Consider the following 17,654-nt stretch of genomic DNA (forward strand, 5'->3'; position numbering starts at 1 on the left):
ATACCCTTGATTTCTTTCTCTTGCCTGATTGCCCTAGCCAGAACTTCCAACACTATGTTGAATAGGAGTGGTGAGAGAGGGCATCCCTGTCTTGTGCCAGTTTTCAAAGGGAATTTTTCCAGTTTTTGCCCATTCAGTATGATATTGGCTGTGGGTTTGTCATAAATAGCTCTTATTATTTTGAGGTACGTTCCATCAATACCGAATTTATTGAGCGTTTTTAGCATGAAGGGCTGTTGAATTTTGTCAAAAGCCTTTTCTGCATCTATTGAGATAATCATGTGGTTCTTGTCTTTGGTTCTGTTTATATGCTGGATTACGTTTATTGATTTGCAAATGTTGAACCAGCCTTGCATCCCAGGGATGAAGCCCACTTGATCATGGTGGATAAGCTTTTGGATGTGCTGCTGAATCCGTTTTGCCAGTATTTTATTGGGGATTTTTGCATCGATGTTCATCAGGGATATTGGGCTAAAATTTTCTTTTTTTGTTGTGTCTCTGCCAGGCTTTGGTATCAGGATGATGTTGGCCTCATAAAATGAGTTAGGGAGGATTCCCTCTTTTTCTATTGATTGGAATAGTTTCAGAAGGAATGGTACCAGCTCCTCCTTGTACCTCTGGTAGAATTCAGCTGTGAATCCATCTGGTCCTGGACTTTTTTTGGTTGGTAGGCTATTAATTATTGCCTCAATTTCAGACCTGCTATTGGTCTATTCAGGGATTCAACTTCTTCCTGGTTTAGTCTTGGAAGAGTGTAAGTGTCCAGGAAATTATCCATTTCTTCTAGATTTTCTAGTTGATTTGCGTAGAGGTGTTTATAGTATTCTCTGATGGTAGTTTGTATTTCTGTGGGGTCGGTGGTGATATCCCCTTTATCATTTTTAATTGCGTCTATTTGATCAGACAAACCAGATTTGAACTCCAGCCCCACTATTTCCTAACTGTGTAAATCCAGACAAAGCACTTAATCTCCCTGTACCTTCTTCATCTATAAAATTAGGTTGAAAATGCCCAAGTCATAGGATTGTTTTAAAGATAAAATAAGCTGACATGTATGGCATGCTTAAGACATAATGCCTGGTGTATAATAGGGCCTTGATTAAGGGGCAATTGTTACTATTTATGCTGCTAATGGTTGAGCTAAACTGAACTGTTTGAATGCCCCTGCCTACACACCTCTGCTTGTGCTATCCCTTCTACGTGAGATTCCTTTTACCCCCAATTATACATATTTTTTTTTCCAAATACTCTGAGGCTGCAGCCCTAGTCCTAATGTCTTACCCTTATCTCACAGATGTGAGAAATATAGGCTTAAAGCATATCACTGGCCTTGTTCCAGGTGAAACCAGATACTGTTCACATCTCAGAACAATACTAGATCTAGAGATGCTATCTTCTGGAGGATGGAACAAACTGAAAGGGGCCACCTCAAATGCTACCTTCTCCTCAAAAGCTTTTCCAGATTTGCCCAACTTGGCTGGAAATCATCTCTAATGGCAATTTGTTAAAAATATTTATTTATTTATTTATTTTTATTTATTTTGGAGACAGGATGTTGCTCTGTCACCCAGGCCTGAGTGCAGTGGCACCATCAGGGCTCACTACGGCCTAAACCTCATGGACTCAATTGATCCTCCCACCTCAGCCTCTCAGGTAGCTGGGACTACAGTCATGCACCACCATACCCAGCTAATTTTTTTATTTCTACTTTTTTTGTAGAGATGGAGTTTTCCACATTGCCCAGTCTTGTCTCAAACTCCTGGGCTCAAGCAATCTGCCCATTTTGGCCTCCCAAAGTGCTGGTATTATAGGCATGAGCCACCACATGCAGCCTGTTAGAACTTCTTATGACCCTCTCACTTTCAATTCTGTGTGGTAGATATTTGTGTCCATGCCTTATCTTGCTTGCTGGATAAACTGAGTTCTTTAAGTACAGAAATGAAGACCCTGTGCCTCCATCCTCACTGTACTCCCAATCAGCCTCATAAACGTTAATAGAGTTGGATTGAGTTTAGAGTTGAGATAACCCCTTGGGAACTGGAATGATGAGACTTTAAAAGGTGTAAGAATCTGGTTCTTTTGTTTACCTCTTGATGCAATGTCTCTTGGTTCTGACTGCAATGGGCCCACCTCTTGCATTCCACATACCCTTGCCACCAACACTCTTGCATAAGCTCTTAGCTCTATCCTACTAAAACACTTCATGCTTCCTACTTCACCACCATACTGAGTTTAGAGGAGTTTATTAGGAGAGGTTAGAATCTGAAATGAGGCACAGTGTGGGTAGAGGTGGGGGACAGATCCAACTTCAGGTGGCACATAGGAAGCCCTCAATAAATGTCTGTGGAATGAATGAATGAATAAATGAATGAGTTAATGCTCTACCTTAGTCTCATAAGCAGGGCAGCTAGTTGCCCAGTTACCAGAAATTAGATTATCAAGGAATCAGAGAGGCAGGATGGGTGAGTTGATGCTGAACACTGTTGAACCAGAGCTCTGGTTCAACAGAACCAGAAAGAGAAACCCCTTCTTCAGGTTTGTGAGCTACCCTTGAGAGTTTGAGACCAAGAAACCAGCTCCCAGAGGTGGAACCTCAGGTTCTAGGGTGGAGAATTCAACTGCTGCTCCTCCAGTCCCTGAACTTGAACATGGCCCCCAGCATGTCAAACACCAACCCACATATGTATAGCTATGGCCAAACAAGCAAAACAGCCTTTAGCTTTCGGCCTATTACACCAATTACATTGATCTTTTCTGAACTGCATTTCTCACTGCTGTTTGCCAATTTAAGGGAGGAAATCAATGGCAGCAACTTGTTTGGGTAGCAGCTGCTAGGGCAGGCGCTGCCAGTAGGAGTCAAGCTGCCTGAGGACACCAAGATACATTCTCTGTCTCCTGCTCAAACTTTTCATTAGTCATTTCATAATGAGAGACTCATTATGAAATACAAAGAGATGGGTTTTATTTTGTTTTTCTCCTTTTAGATGATGTACGTTTATATTTTTTTAAATGTCAACTTGCATTCCTTCTGAAATAACAGTTAAAACATTTTTAAATATTAGTAATAAAATGCAAATGTAATAATGTTCATCTTTACTTAAAATTCTTCAAACTCTCCACATTATTATCAGGAAAAAGTTCAAATTTCTCAGTACAGCTTGCAAGACTGTGCGTGCGTCCTTCTACTCCTCTATTCATTCACTTGCTCTTCTTTCCAAAGTGCCCCACTCTTGCTTCGCCTCTAGGCCTTCACATATGCACTTCCAGCTGCCCAAAAATGCTTTTCCTCTTTGGCTCAACCATACTTAGTCTCACCTTAAATATCACTTCTACCTGGAGACTTCCCTGATCAGCACCCCCAAGTCCAGGTGGGAACCTGTCTTCTATATTCCCCAGCACCCTGCGCTTAACCCCTATCACAGCCCTTATCTCAGTGTGGTGCAAACGTTACACTGGAGGCTCTGGAGCTGAATAAATATATCTTTCTTGTCCTCAGTGGATTCCTCAGTGCCTAGAATAATATCTGGCACTTAAGAGAGTTCAGTTAAATGTTGTTGGAAAAAATAAAACTAACCACAATTAGCTGTTAGATTTGGAAAAGTTCTTAGAGACCATCTAGCCTAACTTCTTTTAACAGTAAGGCTCAGAGAAGCAGAGTCAAGTTCTAATTCCAGATTCTTTACTGAATTGCTGTGCAGTCTTAGGAAATACCTTTCCCCTCTGGGTCTCAGTCTTTCCAGATATAAAATAAGAAAAGCACATTCTGTTCCAGCTTTTTCTGACTTTGTCTCCTCTTCCTTCTCATAGGTACTAGGTAGCTCATAGATGCACTGACTGGGTAACTAGGTGAGATGGTGCAGGAAAATATAAGGTCTGGTTCATCCGCTCAAATTGCTCCCAATCAAGTTGAGGACATAAGACATACACAGTGAAGAAGTGCTCAATTAAACGTTCCAGGTGATTCGGTCTTGCTAGGAGATCAAAAAGGAAGAGGTCAGGGAAGGCTGAGGCATCAAGGCTCCTGCAGGAGATAAGCCTTAAGCTGAGAAGGCAGAATTTGCCTGAGCAGTGAGGTTGACAGAGAGTGTCCCTCACACAGGGTTGGCTGTCCACACCATGTGACGTAAATCACAAGTGCTCACTAGAGGCTCAGGCTGATGCTGATTCCAGTCCTAGCTCTGCCACTCACTGGCCCTGTGCCTTGGACACATTTCTCAGACCTGTTTTCTTACCGTCACTATGGGAATCTGAATGTCTAGCTTGCAGGGGTTTTGTGAGGATTAAATGTATGTGACAGTATCTAGAACGGTGCCTGCTGCCTAACAGACCATTTTAAGAAATGCCACTTTCTTTTCTTCCTGCTAGCCACATAAATGGACTTGACATGTCACTGGCAAGAACATCAAGAGTGCAGCTGGGGCCTGGGGACTGAAGGCTTTTTCTGCCCAACCATTCATAGTCTGTTCACTCTGATGTGACTTGCCCAGTGCCTCATCATAACACACACACACACACACACACACACACACTTCATGCAAAATCCAAGGGAGAAGGAGAAGGAGAGACTATTTCCAATCCCCTGATCAGATGGGACCAGATTGGGAGCTGTCCATTACCATCATCAGGACAAAGAGCCAACACTCAGGCTGGGCCTGGAGTTCTCCCACCACCATGGGACTTATAAGATGTGAGATTATGAGCCAAATGTCACTTTCTATGGGGCTGGAGAGAGAGGCTGCAATTAAATTATAGAACAATCCTATAAAATACCTTAGAACATTTTATGAAGCTCTTGATATTTCTATAGGCAAACAGACCAAGTCATGCACAGTAGGAGGAATTGAGCAGGGGTGAGGGTGAGAGTGGGGAGGAAGCTTGTTTGTTTTAGTTTATCCCTGCTGATAACCGATCAAGACTGATGAGGATTTACAAGCAGCATTACAAAAGAAAATATTGCATGACCTCGTTTATCCAGCACCCTCAGGGAAAAAGCAATAGCAGGTCCTCATGTGTGCAGATTATTCCTGGGAGGAAAGCATTTAAAGCTGGACTTGAACTGAGGATATTAATCATTTGGGGAACTATAGACCCTTTGGGAGATTCAACACAGAGAGCTATGCCCTTCCTGCTTGGGAAACACAAATATACCCTAAACTCTATTTGTAGTGTCATGCTATTCATGAACTCCAGGTTTACAATGTCTCTGTAACAAAATTTAAAACTTTCTTTTTCTGTTTTTTTGTTTGTTTGTTTGTTTGTTTGTTTGTTTGTTTGTTTGTTGGAGACAGGGTCTCACTCTGTCACCCAGGCTGGAGTGCAGTGGCATGATCATGGTTCACTGCAGCCTGGACCTCCCTGGGTTCAGGTGATCCTCCGACCTCAGCCTCCTGAGTAACTGGGACTACAGGCTACTATATAGGCCATCACATGCGCCACCACACCCGGCTACCTTTTGTATTTTCTGGTAGAAACAAGGTCTCATCATGTTGGCCAGGCTGGTCTCAAACTCCTGGGCTCAAGCAATCCTCCCAACTTGGCCTCCCAAAGTGCTGGGATTACAGGCATAAGCCATCTAAGCCATTGCTCCTGACTGAAAACTTTCTTAATGGAAATATTTCTTAACTGCATGACCCAGTTTTCTGCTATTGAGATCTACCCATACCATAACAGCTCCTCACATTGTGAATAGAAACTGAATGGACTCTTTCACTTCCTCTAGGAACAGCTGAGGCAATTGAGCAAACTCTTAACTAGGAGTCAGAACACTTGGGTTCTAGAATCAGCTCTGGACCTACATTTTCAGAGTGACAATGAGCCAGTCTCAATTCTCCCTGGACTTTAGTTTCTTCATCTGGAAAAAAAAAAAAAAAGGGTGGGAGGTAGGGATGAAGTTTTGACTAGGACAGCCATTCCTAACCTATATTCTATAGAAGATACTCATCATGCACAAACATAAGAATTCCATGGCCAAAATAAACCATATTCTATTCCCTTCTTGAGATGCACACAACTCATCAGCATATTAAGGTCTCTGAGAAGTCCTGCAATAAAGAAACCTGTTGTATTTCATCTGGTCTAACATTTCCCTAATTGATTTAACTCATGAATTTCCTTTCAGTGGAATAACTACACTGCAGTCCCATCAGAGAAATATTAACTAAGCACTGAGTTTAGAAGCTAGTAAGATGTGACTCCATGATATCTATTAAACCTTTCCAAACAAATCAACATATTTCATAGTAAGTTATAGAAGGCTGGGATTAAAACAGGATGGGATGAACCCTAGGACCAGCAGGAACAATACAGAATTCTTCTGCTCATCCCTCCTTCACTTCTTGAGAATTAATTATTCTCTTTAGGCAGAATAGTTTGAATGCTCAGACATCAGCTTTGATTATATCCTTTCATTCCTTCAATTTGTCTAGACCAGTGACTCTCAAATCTTGGTGTGCCTAAGAAGTACTGTACTATTGGGGTTGAGGGGAAAAGGGGGACTTCAATTTATATGCAATGTATTTTTTCTCTTATTTAAAAAAAATGAAGCAAACATGAAAAAATATTGACAGGATGATGAAAACAAGTGTTTATTACATCCGTCTTTGAACTTTTCTTCAGTTTTATTTTTTTCAAAATAAAGAATAACATTTACATAATCTCATTTCGGGCTTGAATATACCTCATGGGGAATTTAGAGGATTTTCAGGGGTAATTATGACTCCATTGATTTTTGCCTGATACACACCTTTTATGTCTCACCCCCATATAAGATGCAACCACACTTAATAACATCCTCTAGAAAAGGTTTTACTAACCAGAAACACCCAGGTCCTCCAAAAGTTGATGTCCTTGGGCCTGACACTGCCTTCATTCACCTTGTTGTTTCCTGGCTGTAGGACTATAGGGTCAACATCTTCCTGCGTCAGCAATGGAACGACCCCCGCCTGGCCTATAACGAATACCCTGACGACTCTCTGGACCTGGACCCATCCATGCTGGACTCCATCTGGAAACCTGACCTGTTCTTTGCCAACGAGAAGGGGGCCCACTTCCACGAGATCACCACAGACAACAAATTGCTAAGGATCTCCCGGAATGGGAATGTCCTCTACAGCATCAGGTGAGTTCTGACCAGGTTCACCCACTCTCTCTTCAGAATGTGCCTCACCCCACTACCTTCTGGGCACAGACCTTAAAAGAGGGGCCTAAACAGAGGTGAACAGGCCCTAGTAACCCAACACCTTTGTAGAATAGGCAGACCCAGCTCTGTAACTTATACTCAGCAAGTAATAATAAAATACAACGGGGTATTTTATTCTAGGAGCCAATGATTTATTATAACCAAGGAGACCAAGAAGGGCATCCTAGAGAAGGTAGGGTTTAAGTTACCCAGCATTTCACTCAAACAAGATAGGAAAGAGTATTCAAGCATGATTACCAATAGCAAGAGCTAAGCCTAGAAAATAACAGCAACTTCAAAGTAAATGAGCCTGCCAGGTGGATGGTGTTGCTCGCGTTCAAGGCCAGGGCTACTCCATCCCTTCTACAAAATCTATCCCCCAAACTTTGCACTGGGTCTAGGAGTTTAGATTTCCTTCTCCAGATGTGGAGTATCCTTGAGATATTGGTTAGGAGCAAAGCCTTCAGAGTCTGCTGCCACCCCTCCACACCAAGTCCCTGATCTCCTCTCTTAAGGCATAAGGAAAATGACCAATGTCAAAGAGGTGAAAAAAATGACCTTACACATGTAATAATAGTTACCATTCATGAGAATTCACTAACTATGCTGGGTACTTTTCATGTGTTATATCTAGCCCTCCTAATAACCCCATGAAGCAGGTTTTACTATGCCCATTTTGCAGATTAGACAAATGAGAATCAGAAAAATTTAAGTAACCTGCCAAAGTTTCCAGTTTGTTAGTAGCAGAGCCTAGATTCTAATCTGTATTAGTGTGAATCTGATGCCCTCTCAAAGTCCTACAGCAGTGCATGGCATTCAATAGGCACTCAAATATTTGATCAATATATGAATATGTTTTTATTTCAAAGAACTTAAAAGGGCACTGGTCCTAAATATCTCCCCCTCCTGCTGCAGTCCTTCAGGGAAACACATTTTCTTTCCTTTGAGTGATGAGCCTTAACTGTCCCAGCCTGTGGGAGAGGCTGTACAGATCCTAACCCTCAGGTTTGACTGAACTCGATCTCTCTCAGGAGCAGGCTGGGTAGGGGAGGAAGCTTAGGAACCTCACCATCAAGAGAAGGCTTGGAGGAACCCGCTGCTCATGTGGCCTTCCTCGCTCAGAAGCCCACCTTCCCATCTCCCCAAGTAAACATCCAGACTGAAGGAGTGACAGGCTTAGGAAATGGCCACCCAGGACCGGCTGGCTAGGGGGATGGTAAGGTCAGCCTGCTTGGATTTTGCTGCTGCCAAGCTAGTTTCCTATCTCTAGGAAGCTAAGTCATGGTACAGCATGATAGAAGGACAAATCAGCAGAAAGTGATGTTTCCAAGGTCTTTCGACTTCAGGAAATTAACCCAATGTGACAGCTGCCCCACTTTGGAGCTTTTATCTGCAGAAATTCAACTGCATTCACTTTCTCTTCACTGTCTCCCTCCTTCCACTCCCTTCTTTTCCCTCTTCTTCGTCTCCCTCTCCCTTCCATTTTTCCCCACTTGCTTCAACCTTATGCTTAAAGGGGCCCAGATCCAGAGCTGTGGGTATGAGCTGGAGGAAGGAAGTTCACAAAGGGCTGTGTACCTCATCACATGTAGCCAAAGTGCCAGTTCAGTTCCACTAGAACACCACCAATTATGTGTCTTAGGGTATTGGGGTTGGCTTTTCAGGAGAGCAGTGCTGCCAGCAAACACGTAAGTCAACCCCACCCTGGGACTCAGAATCCAAAGGTCAGGACACATGGTTTTGAGTCCTGGCTGATGTATCAGCTTGCTGTGTGACCTTGGATGACTCTCAGCCTATCCCTTTCTGTACCCTGGGTTTCTCACCTGTCACATGAGGGAGTTGGCTTGATGATCTAAGGCTCTTTGGGCTCTGAAAGCCTTTCTTCTCTGTCCCCTGCAGCAGGGACTCAGATGTTGGAAAAGCCTTTCAAGCTGGAGTCTTATATCTCAGCTTGAGCTGCAGGCCTCGAATTCTGTTAAGGGGACTCCCTCTGGTTCTGAGTCTGTGGCCTCTGTAAGGGTTGAACAACCAAAATAAACAGCTAGCCCAGAATCCTGAGGAGCCCACCCCTTTCCAGTCGACCCCAGCATGAGCCTACTGATGTGAGTCACCTGTGTTTGGACACCCAGAAGGCAGAGGGCCTCTTTGAAATAACCTTTGATGAGCCCTGTGTGTGAAGAAGGTAGCCAAGAACCACTTGCAACACCTGCTCCAGGTGCACATGGGTGCTGCTCAACTTAAAATTTGAGCTCTGTCCCTACCTGAGGGCTATGCAGAAGAGTATGGAATGGGGGCAGCCCCTGGCCTCTAGCCAACTTGCTAAAGACAGGTCTCCAGAGGCCAGATAGACTCCAAAAAAACCCAGAAGTTCCCTGACTCTGTGTCACTTTAGGCAACCTACTTTTACCTCTCTAAGCCTCCATTTTCCAATCAGGAACTTGGAAATACACACATACTTATGTAATACACACAAGTTGTCCACACTCGCCACCACCCAAAGGTGCTGCATCCCAGTAGCCATCGGGGGCTTTGTCTAGGCTTGGCAAAGTTGGCTGGGAGACCAGATGGCCACCAGGTCCCTGAGGTGGGGTGGGAAAAGAGGTTTGTCACTACTTCAGGCCTGGGCCCAGCTGTTGGGAGCCACGGCAAGGGCTGTGGGAGCCTGGAGGACAGACTCCCTCCAGACTGCCGCCAGGCCCGAGCCCCCAGCTCATCTGCACCTCCAAGGTCAGAGGGCCTGCAGGTCCCCAAAGCATCTGGCTGCACTCTGCTTCCCACCGCGCTTCTTGCCAGAACTCCTTGTGGATTTTTTATCCTTCAGTTTTGCTAAATTCTCTAATTTGCATTAACAGTTTGTATGTGTGTGTGTGTAATTTTCAGGGCTTTCTATATATATAAATCTTGTCACGGCCGCGCACAGTGGCTCACGCCTGTAATCCCAGCACTTTTGGAGTCTGATGTGGGAGGACTGCTTGAGCCTGGGAGTTCGAGACTAACCTGGGCAACATGGCGAGACCCCTGTCTCTACAAAAAAAAATTTTTTTTAATTAGCAGGCATGGTGGCACGTGCCTATGGTCGCATCTACTCTAGAGGCTGAGGCAGGAGAATTGCTTGAGCCTAGAAAGTTGAGGCTGTAGTGAGCCATTATTGCACCATTGCACTCCAGCCTGGGCCACAAAGGGAGATCTCATCTCTCAAAAATAAATAAACAAACAAAATACACAAGTTCCCTGACCTTCTTTCCCTACCCTGGACAACTGATTTTCTAACAATAACTACAATAGAGGCACAGCCTCCCTGATGTGTGGATCCTGCATCATTCAACTCCCTTCTCTTTCCAGAATCACCCTGACACTGGCCTGCCCCATGGACTTGAAGAATTTCCCCATGGATGTCCAGACATGTATCATGCAACTGGAAAGCTGTGAGTCTCTTGCATGAGTCCTCTAGAAAGAACCAGGCTCCCTTTTACCCAGGGGACAGGCAGAAATTCCCACACAGCTGGTCCTAACCACTAGAGCCCAGGATTACTGTAATAACTCAAAATATTCCATGAAGGACTTTGCTTTTAGAAAATGCATTAGAAATATAACTCCCCTTACATTGCCTGAGGACCATGTTTTGGAGCCAGCAGCATTCTCCAAAGGGTCATTGTCCCATGTCTATGGTTAATGTGAATGGAAGAGAAATGACTTGAATGAGTCATGGTCCTTGAACCCACAAGATGTTCACTCCAGCAGGGGAAGTAAACAACTGACTGCACAAAATAACTCTAATAAAGGGTGGCAAGTGATTGGTGTGTTGTTAGAAGTACAAAGCACTGTGGCCTCGTGGCAGAAAGTGCTTCCTTCTGATGGAGAAAGAGAGAGGATATTGGAGTAGACTTTATGGAGGACCGGGATTTTAACAGATTGGAAAGCTGACTCCTGTGATTGCAAACAGAGAAACCAATCTGACTAACTTAAAAATACAGAAACCAAGTCAGAGCACTTAGGCAACAGGAACTAATGGACCATTTCCTTGGAGTTCTACTCGTGAAGGGAATCAGCACAAACCAATTCTGAACCTCCTGTTACTTCACTCAATAGTTGCTGAAGTGCTGGGGCACAGTCTGGCCTAGCTTGAGTCACCATTTCACACTTTTCTACCCTCTACCCCAGCCAGTAGTTAGTACCACCAAGATAGCATGCAATAGAGTTGTTCCACAGAGGAATATCTGCTGTGAGCAAAAGAGGAGGCTGACAAGGATGGTGTGCAGGTGAAAACAGCAGATGTCAACAGCATTTCACCATGGGAGTAAGAGGGGGAACAACAGGACAAGCTAATGCAGAAGGTTGGGAAGAGAGGTGGAAGGGCTCTGATGTAGACATAAATAACCTGTTTTTTACCTCTTTTGAGAGGGAAATAAAAAGTAGCCAGGTCTCACAAGTTCCATCAAGTGTCTGATGTTTCTCTCAGTCTCTAACCCTAACCAACCCTGACATGCTTCAAACAAGTGCTTCTGAGTGGTGACTGCTCCTTCTTCTGATCCCATCCCAGTTGGATATACCATGAATGACCTCATCTTTGAGTGGCAGGAACAGGGAGCCGTGCAGGTGGCAGATGGACTAACTCTGCCCCAGTTTATCTTGAAGGAAGAGAAGGACTTGAGATACTGCACCAAGCACTACAACACAGGTAGGTACAAGGGCCATCCTCCTCAGATCCCAACCCCCAACCAGGACCAGAGGTCATTTCAAACACATTCAATCATTGATTCAACAGATCTTATGAAGTACCCATGATGGGCACAGCTCTATTTATTACCTACTGGTTAAAAGAATAGGTTTTGAAACAAAAAAGTGGCTCTGACATTTTCTTGCTGTGAATCCTGAAGTGAGTGACTTAAGCTTGGGCCCTACCTAATTACCAGGGAAGCTGGTAAATACAGTCATTATTCCAGGTAGCAGAATGGATCCTATTTCTAAGGCAGAAGTGAAGAACTGATATTGGGAAGACACCTAGTAGTCTCTGTCACAGATGAACTGGCATTTCCAATAGAGCAAAAGTAGAGAGAATGTTCGCAATAGACTTCAGCAAGAGGTTGCTGAGAGGTGTCACTGAAGGTTAGTAAATAGTTAGAAAGGGTTCACTAGCCTGTGAGCTATGAGAGGGCAAAGAAGCCATGATGGTGTAGCTCAGCTCTCTGCCTCCCATGCCTTTGTCAGAAGATTGAATATCTGGATGACTGACTGGGGCCAGATCAAGACTGGCTTTGCGTGTCCTGTCTCAGGCTGAGAACAAGCTCATAAAAGCATGGGAGAAGAAAATCAGTCAGTTGGTATAGCAGCTGGAAGGATGGGTAGGAAGCTGGGGTCTGAACCCAGAGCACACAGTAGAGAGGCATGGCAGGCCAGCAAGAGGAGGAGGTGAAAGAGAGGGGTTGAGAGAAACCATCATAGGCTCTGGTATAATTAGAAAGCCCAGTGAAGGTACAGGCAGCCTGGGCTGCAGTCTGTCTTGGGCAGCTGCCTCTTTCTGAGTCACCTCAGAGATGTTTCAGAACCTCCAAAGATACTCCCTTCATCCCTTGAGCCATAATGGCATTCCCATAGCAGCCAGGAAAGCAATGACTCCCAAGTCAAATCACCACAACTGACCCTCACATACCAAGTCTTTTACTCTTCATGCAGCATTTTCTTTTCTTTTTTCTTTTTAGCTTTCTTAAAGTATAACTGACCAATAACAATTGTATATATGGAAGATATGCAATGTGATGTTCTGATATAAATATGCATTGTGAAATAATTACCACACTCAAGCTAAGTAACATATCCATCAACTCACACACTTCTCATTGTGTGTGTATGTGTGTGTGCGTGTCTAGTAAGAACACTTAAGATCTACCCTCTTAAAGGCCTAAATTTAAGATTAAGCTAAAAAGATAAAACTTCTAGAAAGACATGAGGACAAATCTTCCTAATCTTAGATTTGGCAATAGATTCTTAGATATAACACCAAAAACACAAACAATAATGAAAGAACAATAGATAGATTTGACTTCATAAATATTAAGAGTGCATCAAAGGACACTATCAAGATAGTGAAGATAAAGAACCCACAGAGTGGGAGAAAATATTTGGAAATCATAAATCTGATAGGGGTCAAATATTCAAAATATATTTTAAAACTCTTAAAATGTGAGAAAAAAAAAAAAAGGCCAGGCATGATGGCTCATGCCTGTAATCCCAGCACTTTGGGAGGCCAAGGCGGGGGGATCACTTGAGGGCAGGAGTTTGAGACCAGCCTGATCAGCACAGTGAAACCCTGTCTCTACTAAAAATACAAAAAAAAAAAAAAAATGAGTTGAGCGTGGTGGCACATACCTGTAATCCCAACTACTCTGGAGGCTGAGACAGGATCCTGATCCCTTGAACCCAGGAGACGGAGGCTGCAGTGAGCTGAGATCGCGCCACTGCACTCCAGCCTGAGTGACAGAGTGAGACTCTATCTCAAAAAAGAAAAAGAAAAAAAAAAGTAAAAAGGAGATCTACCCTCTTGGCAAATTTCAAGCACACAGGACACCACTGTTAATTCTAGTCACATTGCTGTACATTAGATCCCCAGAACTTATTCATCTTGCATAACTGAAATTCTGTACCCTTTGACCAACATCTCCCAATTTCCCCCATCCCTCAGCCTCTAGCAACCACCATTCTACTTTTGGCTTCTATAAGTGTGACTATTTTAGATTCCACATATAAGTGAGATGACACAATATATGTCTTTCTGTGTCTGGCTTATTTCACTTAATATAAAAATGTCCTCCAGCTTCATCCACATTGTCACAAATGGCAGAATTTCCTTCTTTTTTAAAAATGTTTCATTTTCTTTATCTATTCATCCATTGAGAAATATATCATGGTCCAGCAATCCCACTTCTAGATACATAGCCAAAGAAAATAAAACCAGTATCTCAAAGGCATACCTGCACTCCCATGTTCACTGCAGTAATACTCACAATAGCCAAGATATGGAAACAACCTAAATGTACATAGCATATTCTCATTCATTTGACTTGCTCTTCACCATTTTCATTTAAGTGAGAGCTGAACTCCATCCTAGACCCTATGGATGCAAGAAGAAAAGACTGACAAGGCCCTGCCTATAGCTTACAGTCCAGGGAACTCCAGGAAATTCCCTATTGTGCTTCAGTAGACAGGAACGAAGGCCCCACCATAAGACTGGTCCCATCCCAGTTCCAGGGATACATAGACAGGGAGGAGACAAGCTGCCTAGTCTAGTGCAGAAGACAGAGAGAGAGACTGACTTGCCCCCTCCCTCACTGTATTATGTCTTGAAGGCTCTGATGATCATATGAACAGGGCTCAGGGAACACAGAAAAAGAGCAGCATTCTGCCTGGGAGAATCTTCACATTTACACTGCCATGGAGGAGAAGGAAGATTTCTTTAGCTGGTTGTGGGAAGGAATAAGGGCATTCTGGGCAAAGGGATGAGCAAGATCAAAAGCTCAGAAACATGAAAGTTCAGGGAATGCTCAAGGCAAGGGGTGGCATGTAGGGAGTCATGATTAGGGTGAAGAAAGATGGGGAAGGGGATAGAAAGACTGGTTAGAGTTGATTATAAAGGGCAGGCTAAAGAGTTTGAACTTTTTCCTGTAGGTAATGGGAACTGCCTTGTATGAGGAAAGAAGGATGAGACCAAAGGTTTTACAAGAGGAAATAACAGGATCAAGTCATGTTTTGGGAAGATAACTGGCAGAAAGGTAGAGAAAGTGCCACTTAGTCAGGCCCATTCTTAGCAACAAAATACTGATGATGATGATGATGATGATGATGATGATGATGGCGGTGGTGGTGATGATGGTGGTGGTGATGATGGCAATTGACAATCCTGAACATTTACAACGTATGAGGACTGTGCTAAGTTTTTCAAAGGCATCATCTCATTTTATCCTCACATTAATCATATAAGTAACTATATGATGGAGGTATTATTATTATTATCCCCAGTTTACTATACATGAGGAAACATACACAGAACAATTCAAATACTTGTCTAAGAGCACAGGTAGTATGAGACTGAACCAGGACTCCAGTCGAGGCTATTCTAACCCTAGAGCCTTTTGTCCTATTCACCAGGCTACACTGCCTTCTCACTGCAATTTCTTGCAGGTAAATTCACCTGCATTGAGGCCCGATTCCATCTGGAGCGGCAGATGGGTTACTACCTGATTCAGATGTATATTCCCAGTCTGCTTATTGTCATCCTCTCATGGATCTCCTTCTGGATCAACATGGATGCTGCACCTGCTCGTGTGGGCCTAGGCATCACCACGGTGCTCACCATGACCACCCAGAGCTCTGGCTCTCGAGCATCTCTGCCCAAGGTAAGTCCCATTGCCCAAGAGCACAGAGCACCTGGACAAATAAGGACAGCATCTACTTCCTTGTTCTGCCTAAAACATGGGGAGCAAAGGAATTATTCACTACTTATTTATCTACTATACTTTGCAAGATCCTACAGATCTTTGCAGGTTCTACACTTTTCTGATCCATCAAACCTTCCACCAGACTCAACATTATGTTCAATACGAGTTGCCAGACATCACATTCTGCTCCACTGTCTACCAACACCAGACACACATTCTGCTTCATTTACTGTTAACACTCAACTTCACATTCTCCTCCATTCACTTTCAGAGCTAAGTACAACATTCTGCTCTTTTCACCATTAATAGTAAATACTGTGTGTCAGGGATCTCCAACACTAATCCCATATCTAGAGATGTGATAGAAAGATTCACAGGACTCAGCATAAAGTTGTATTCGCAGCTAAGATTTATTTATTTTTTAATTTTTTAAATTAAAAAAGGCCTTTATATTCCACCCTTTGAGTTGCAGTTGGGACAACTGGGAGATGGGGAAGAGTTGGAGTGGGATGAAGAACTAGGAGGGGCTCAATGGCTGGAGGCCTAGTCCACTTAGTTTTTGTACTGGAAGAGCTCACTGCTGGTTTCATTGGGAAGACACATGTGGATGAGGGCTTCTGTCACCAAAAAGGGTTCGCAGTTGGCAGAGTGGTGACGGTCTTCAAAGTAACCCTTCTTCTGCTGGCCAACAGTCCAGGGAATTCATATGTTGGCACTACAATTGGCTACACCAGCAGAAAAGTTGTTGATGTTGGAGGTTTCATGGAATCCAGCTAGGTGCTGGGCTTTGTCCAGGCCTCCCTTGGGATCATAGGTGTGGATGTGGTACTGGTGCCACTTGCTTAGTTTCTCAATGGCCTCCTCAATGTACGTCAGGCCATTCTCCTCCCACATGGCCTTGGTGATAAAGTTGGTATGGCAGCCTGTACCCTTCCAGTTCCCAGGAATGGGCTTAGAATCAAAGGTTGCTATCACTCCAAAGTCTTCACATACATGATGCAAAATGAAACAGGCCACTCAGAAACGATCTCCCATGCTGATTCCTTCACAGCATCTGATTTGAAATTCCCACTGGGCAGGCATGACCTCAGCATTAGTCCCTGCCATCTTGACTCCAGCATACAAGCAGGCCTGGTAATGGGCCTCCACAATGTCCATACCATAGGCTTCGTCTGCTCCCACACTGCAGTAATATGGACCTGGGTTCCTGGGAAGCCATTGGAAGGCCAACCAAAGGGGTGCCCATCTGTCCCCATGAGGGGATATTCCTGGTCCGTGCCAAACCAGGGGAGCTGGTTGTTCACCATGTCCATTATCCACTTACAGGTGCGCCTCAAATTGGTCTCTGCAGCCTTTTGGTTGTACTTGAAAACTTCACAGAACACCAGCTTGTAGGGTCTTTACTGAAGGTATCCCAAAACATGGCAGCAGGCACGAAATGCATGTCACTGTTGGCACCTTCAGACTATAACATACTAGAGCCATCAAAATGCCAGGCCAGGCATGGTGGCTCAGCCTGTAATCCCAGCACTTTGGGAGGCCGAGGCAGGTGGATCACCTGAGGTCAGGAGTTGGAGACCAGCCTGGCCAACATAGTAAAACCCCGTCTCTACTAAAAATACAAAAAATTAGCTGGGGATAGTCGCACACACCTGTAACCTAGCTACTTGGGAGGCTGAGGCGGGAGAATCACTTGAACCTGGGAGGCCGAGGTTGCAGTGAGCTGAAATCGTGCCATTGCACTCCAGCCTGGGCAACAAGAGTGAAAACTCTGTCAGAAAGAAAAGAAAGAGAGAAACAAAGAAAGAAGGAAAAGAAAGAAAGAGGAGGGAAGAAAGAAAGGAAGGAAGAAAGGAAGGAGAAAGGAAGGAAGGGAAGGAAGGAAGAAAGGAAGAGAGAGAGAAAGAAAGAGAAGGAAGGAAGGAAGGAAGGAGAAAGAGAGAGAAAGAAAGAAAGGCAAGAAAGAGAAAAAAGAAAAGAAAAGAAAAAGAAAGAATGAGAAAGAAAGAAAGAAAGAAAGAAAGAAAGAAAGAAAGAAAGAAAGA

At 43.9% G+C, this 17,654-nt stretch overlaps 1 protein-coding gene and 1 pseudogene across 3 annotated transcripts in view; one reads left to right on the forward strand and one right to left on the reverse strand.

The window, feature by feature from the left end:
- Positions 1 to 17,654, forward strand: part of GLRA1 (glycine receptor alpha 1) — a 101,208-nt gene that overhangs the window by 56,656 nt on the left and 26,898 nt on the right. For all 3 annotated transcript variants that reach the window (XM_023227053.3, XM_023227054.3, XM_023227055.3), the window contains 4 exons: positions 6,894 to 7,117; positions 10,520 to 10,602; positions 11,718 to 11,855; positions 15,353 to 15,567. In XM_023227053.3, coding sequence (XP_023082821.1) covers positions 6,894 to 7,117; positions 10,520 to 10,602; positions 11,718 to 11,855; positions 15,353 to 15,567 — 660 coding nt within the window. The remainder of the gene's footprint in view (positions 1 to 6,893; positions 7,118 to 10,519; positions 10,603 to 11,717; positions 11,856 to 15,352; positions 15,568 to 17,654) is intronic.
- LOC111552672 overlaps positions 16,162 to 17,654 on the reverse strand; it is a 1,784-nt pseudogene continuing 291 nt past the window's right edge.

This window comes from Piliocolobus tephrosceles, chromosome 4 (assembly GCF_002776525.5).
Source record: "Piliocolobus tephrosceles isolate RC106 chromosome 4, ASM277652v3, whole genome shotgun sequence".
NCBI lineage: Eukaryota > Metazoa > Chordata > Mammalia > Primates > Cercopithecidae > Piliocolobus > Piliocolobus tephrosceles.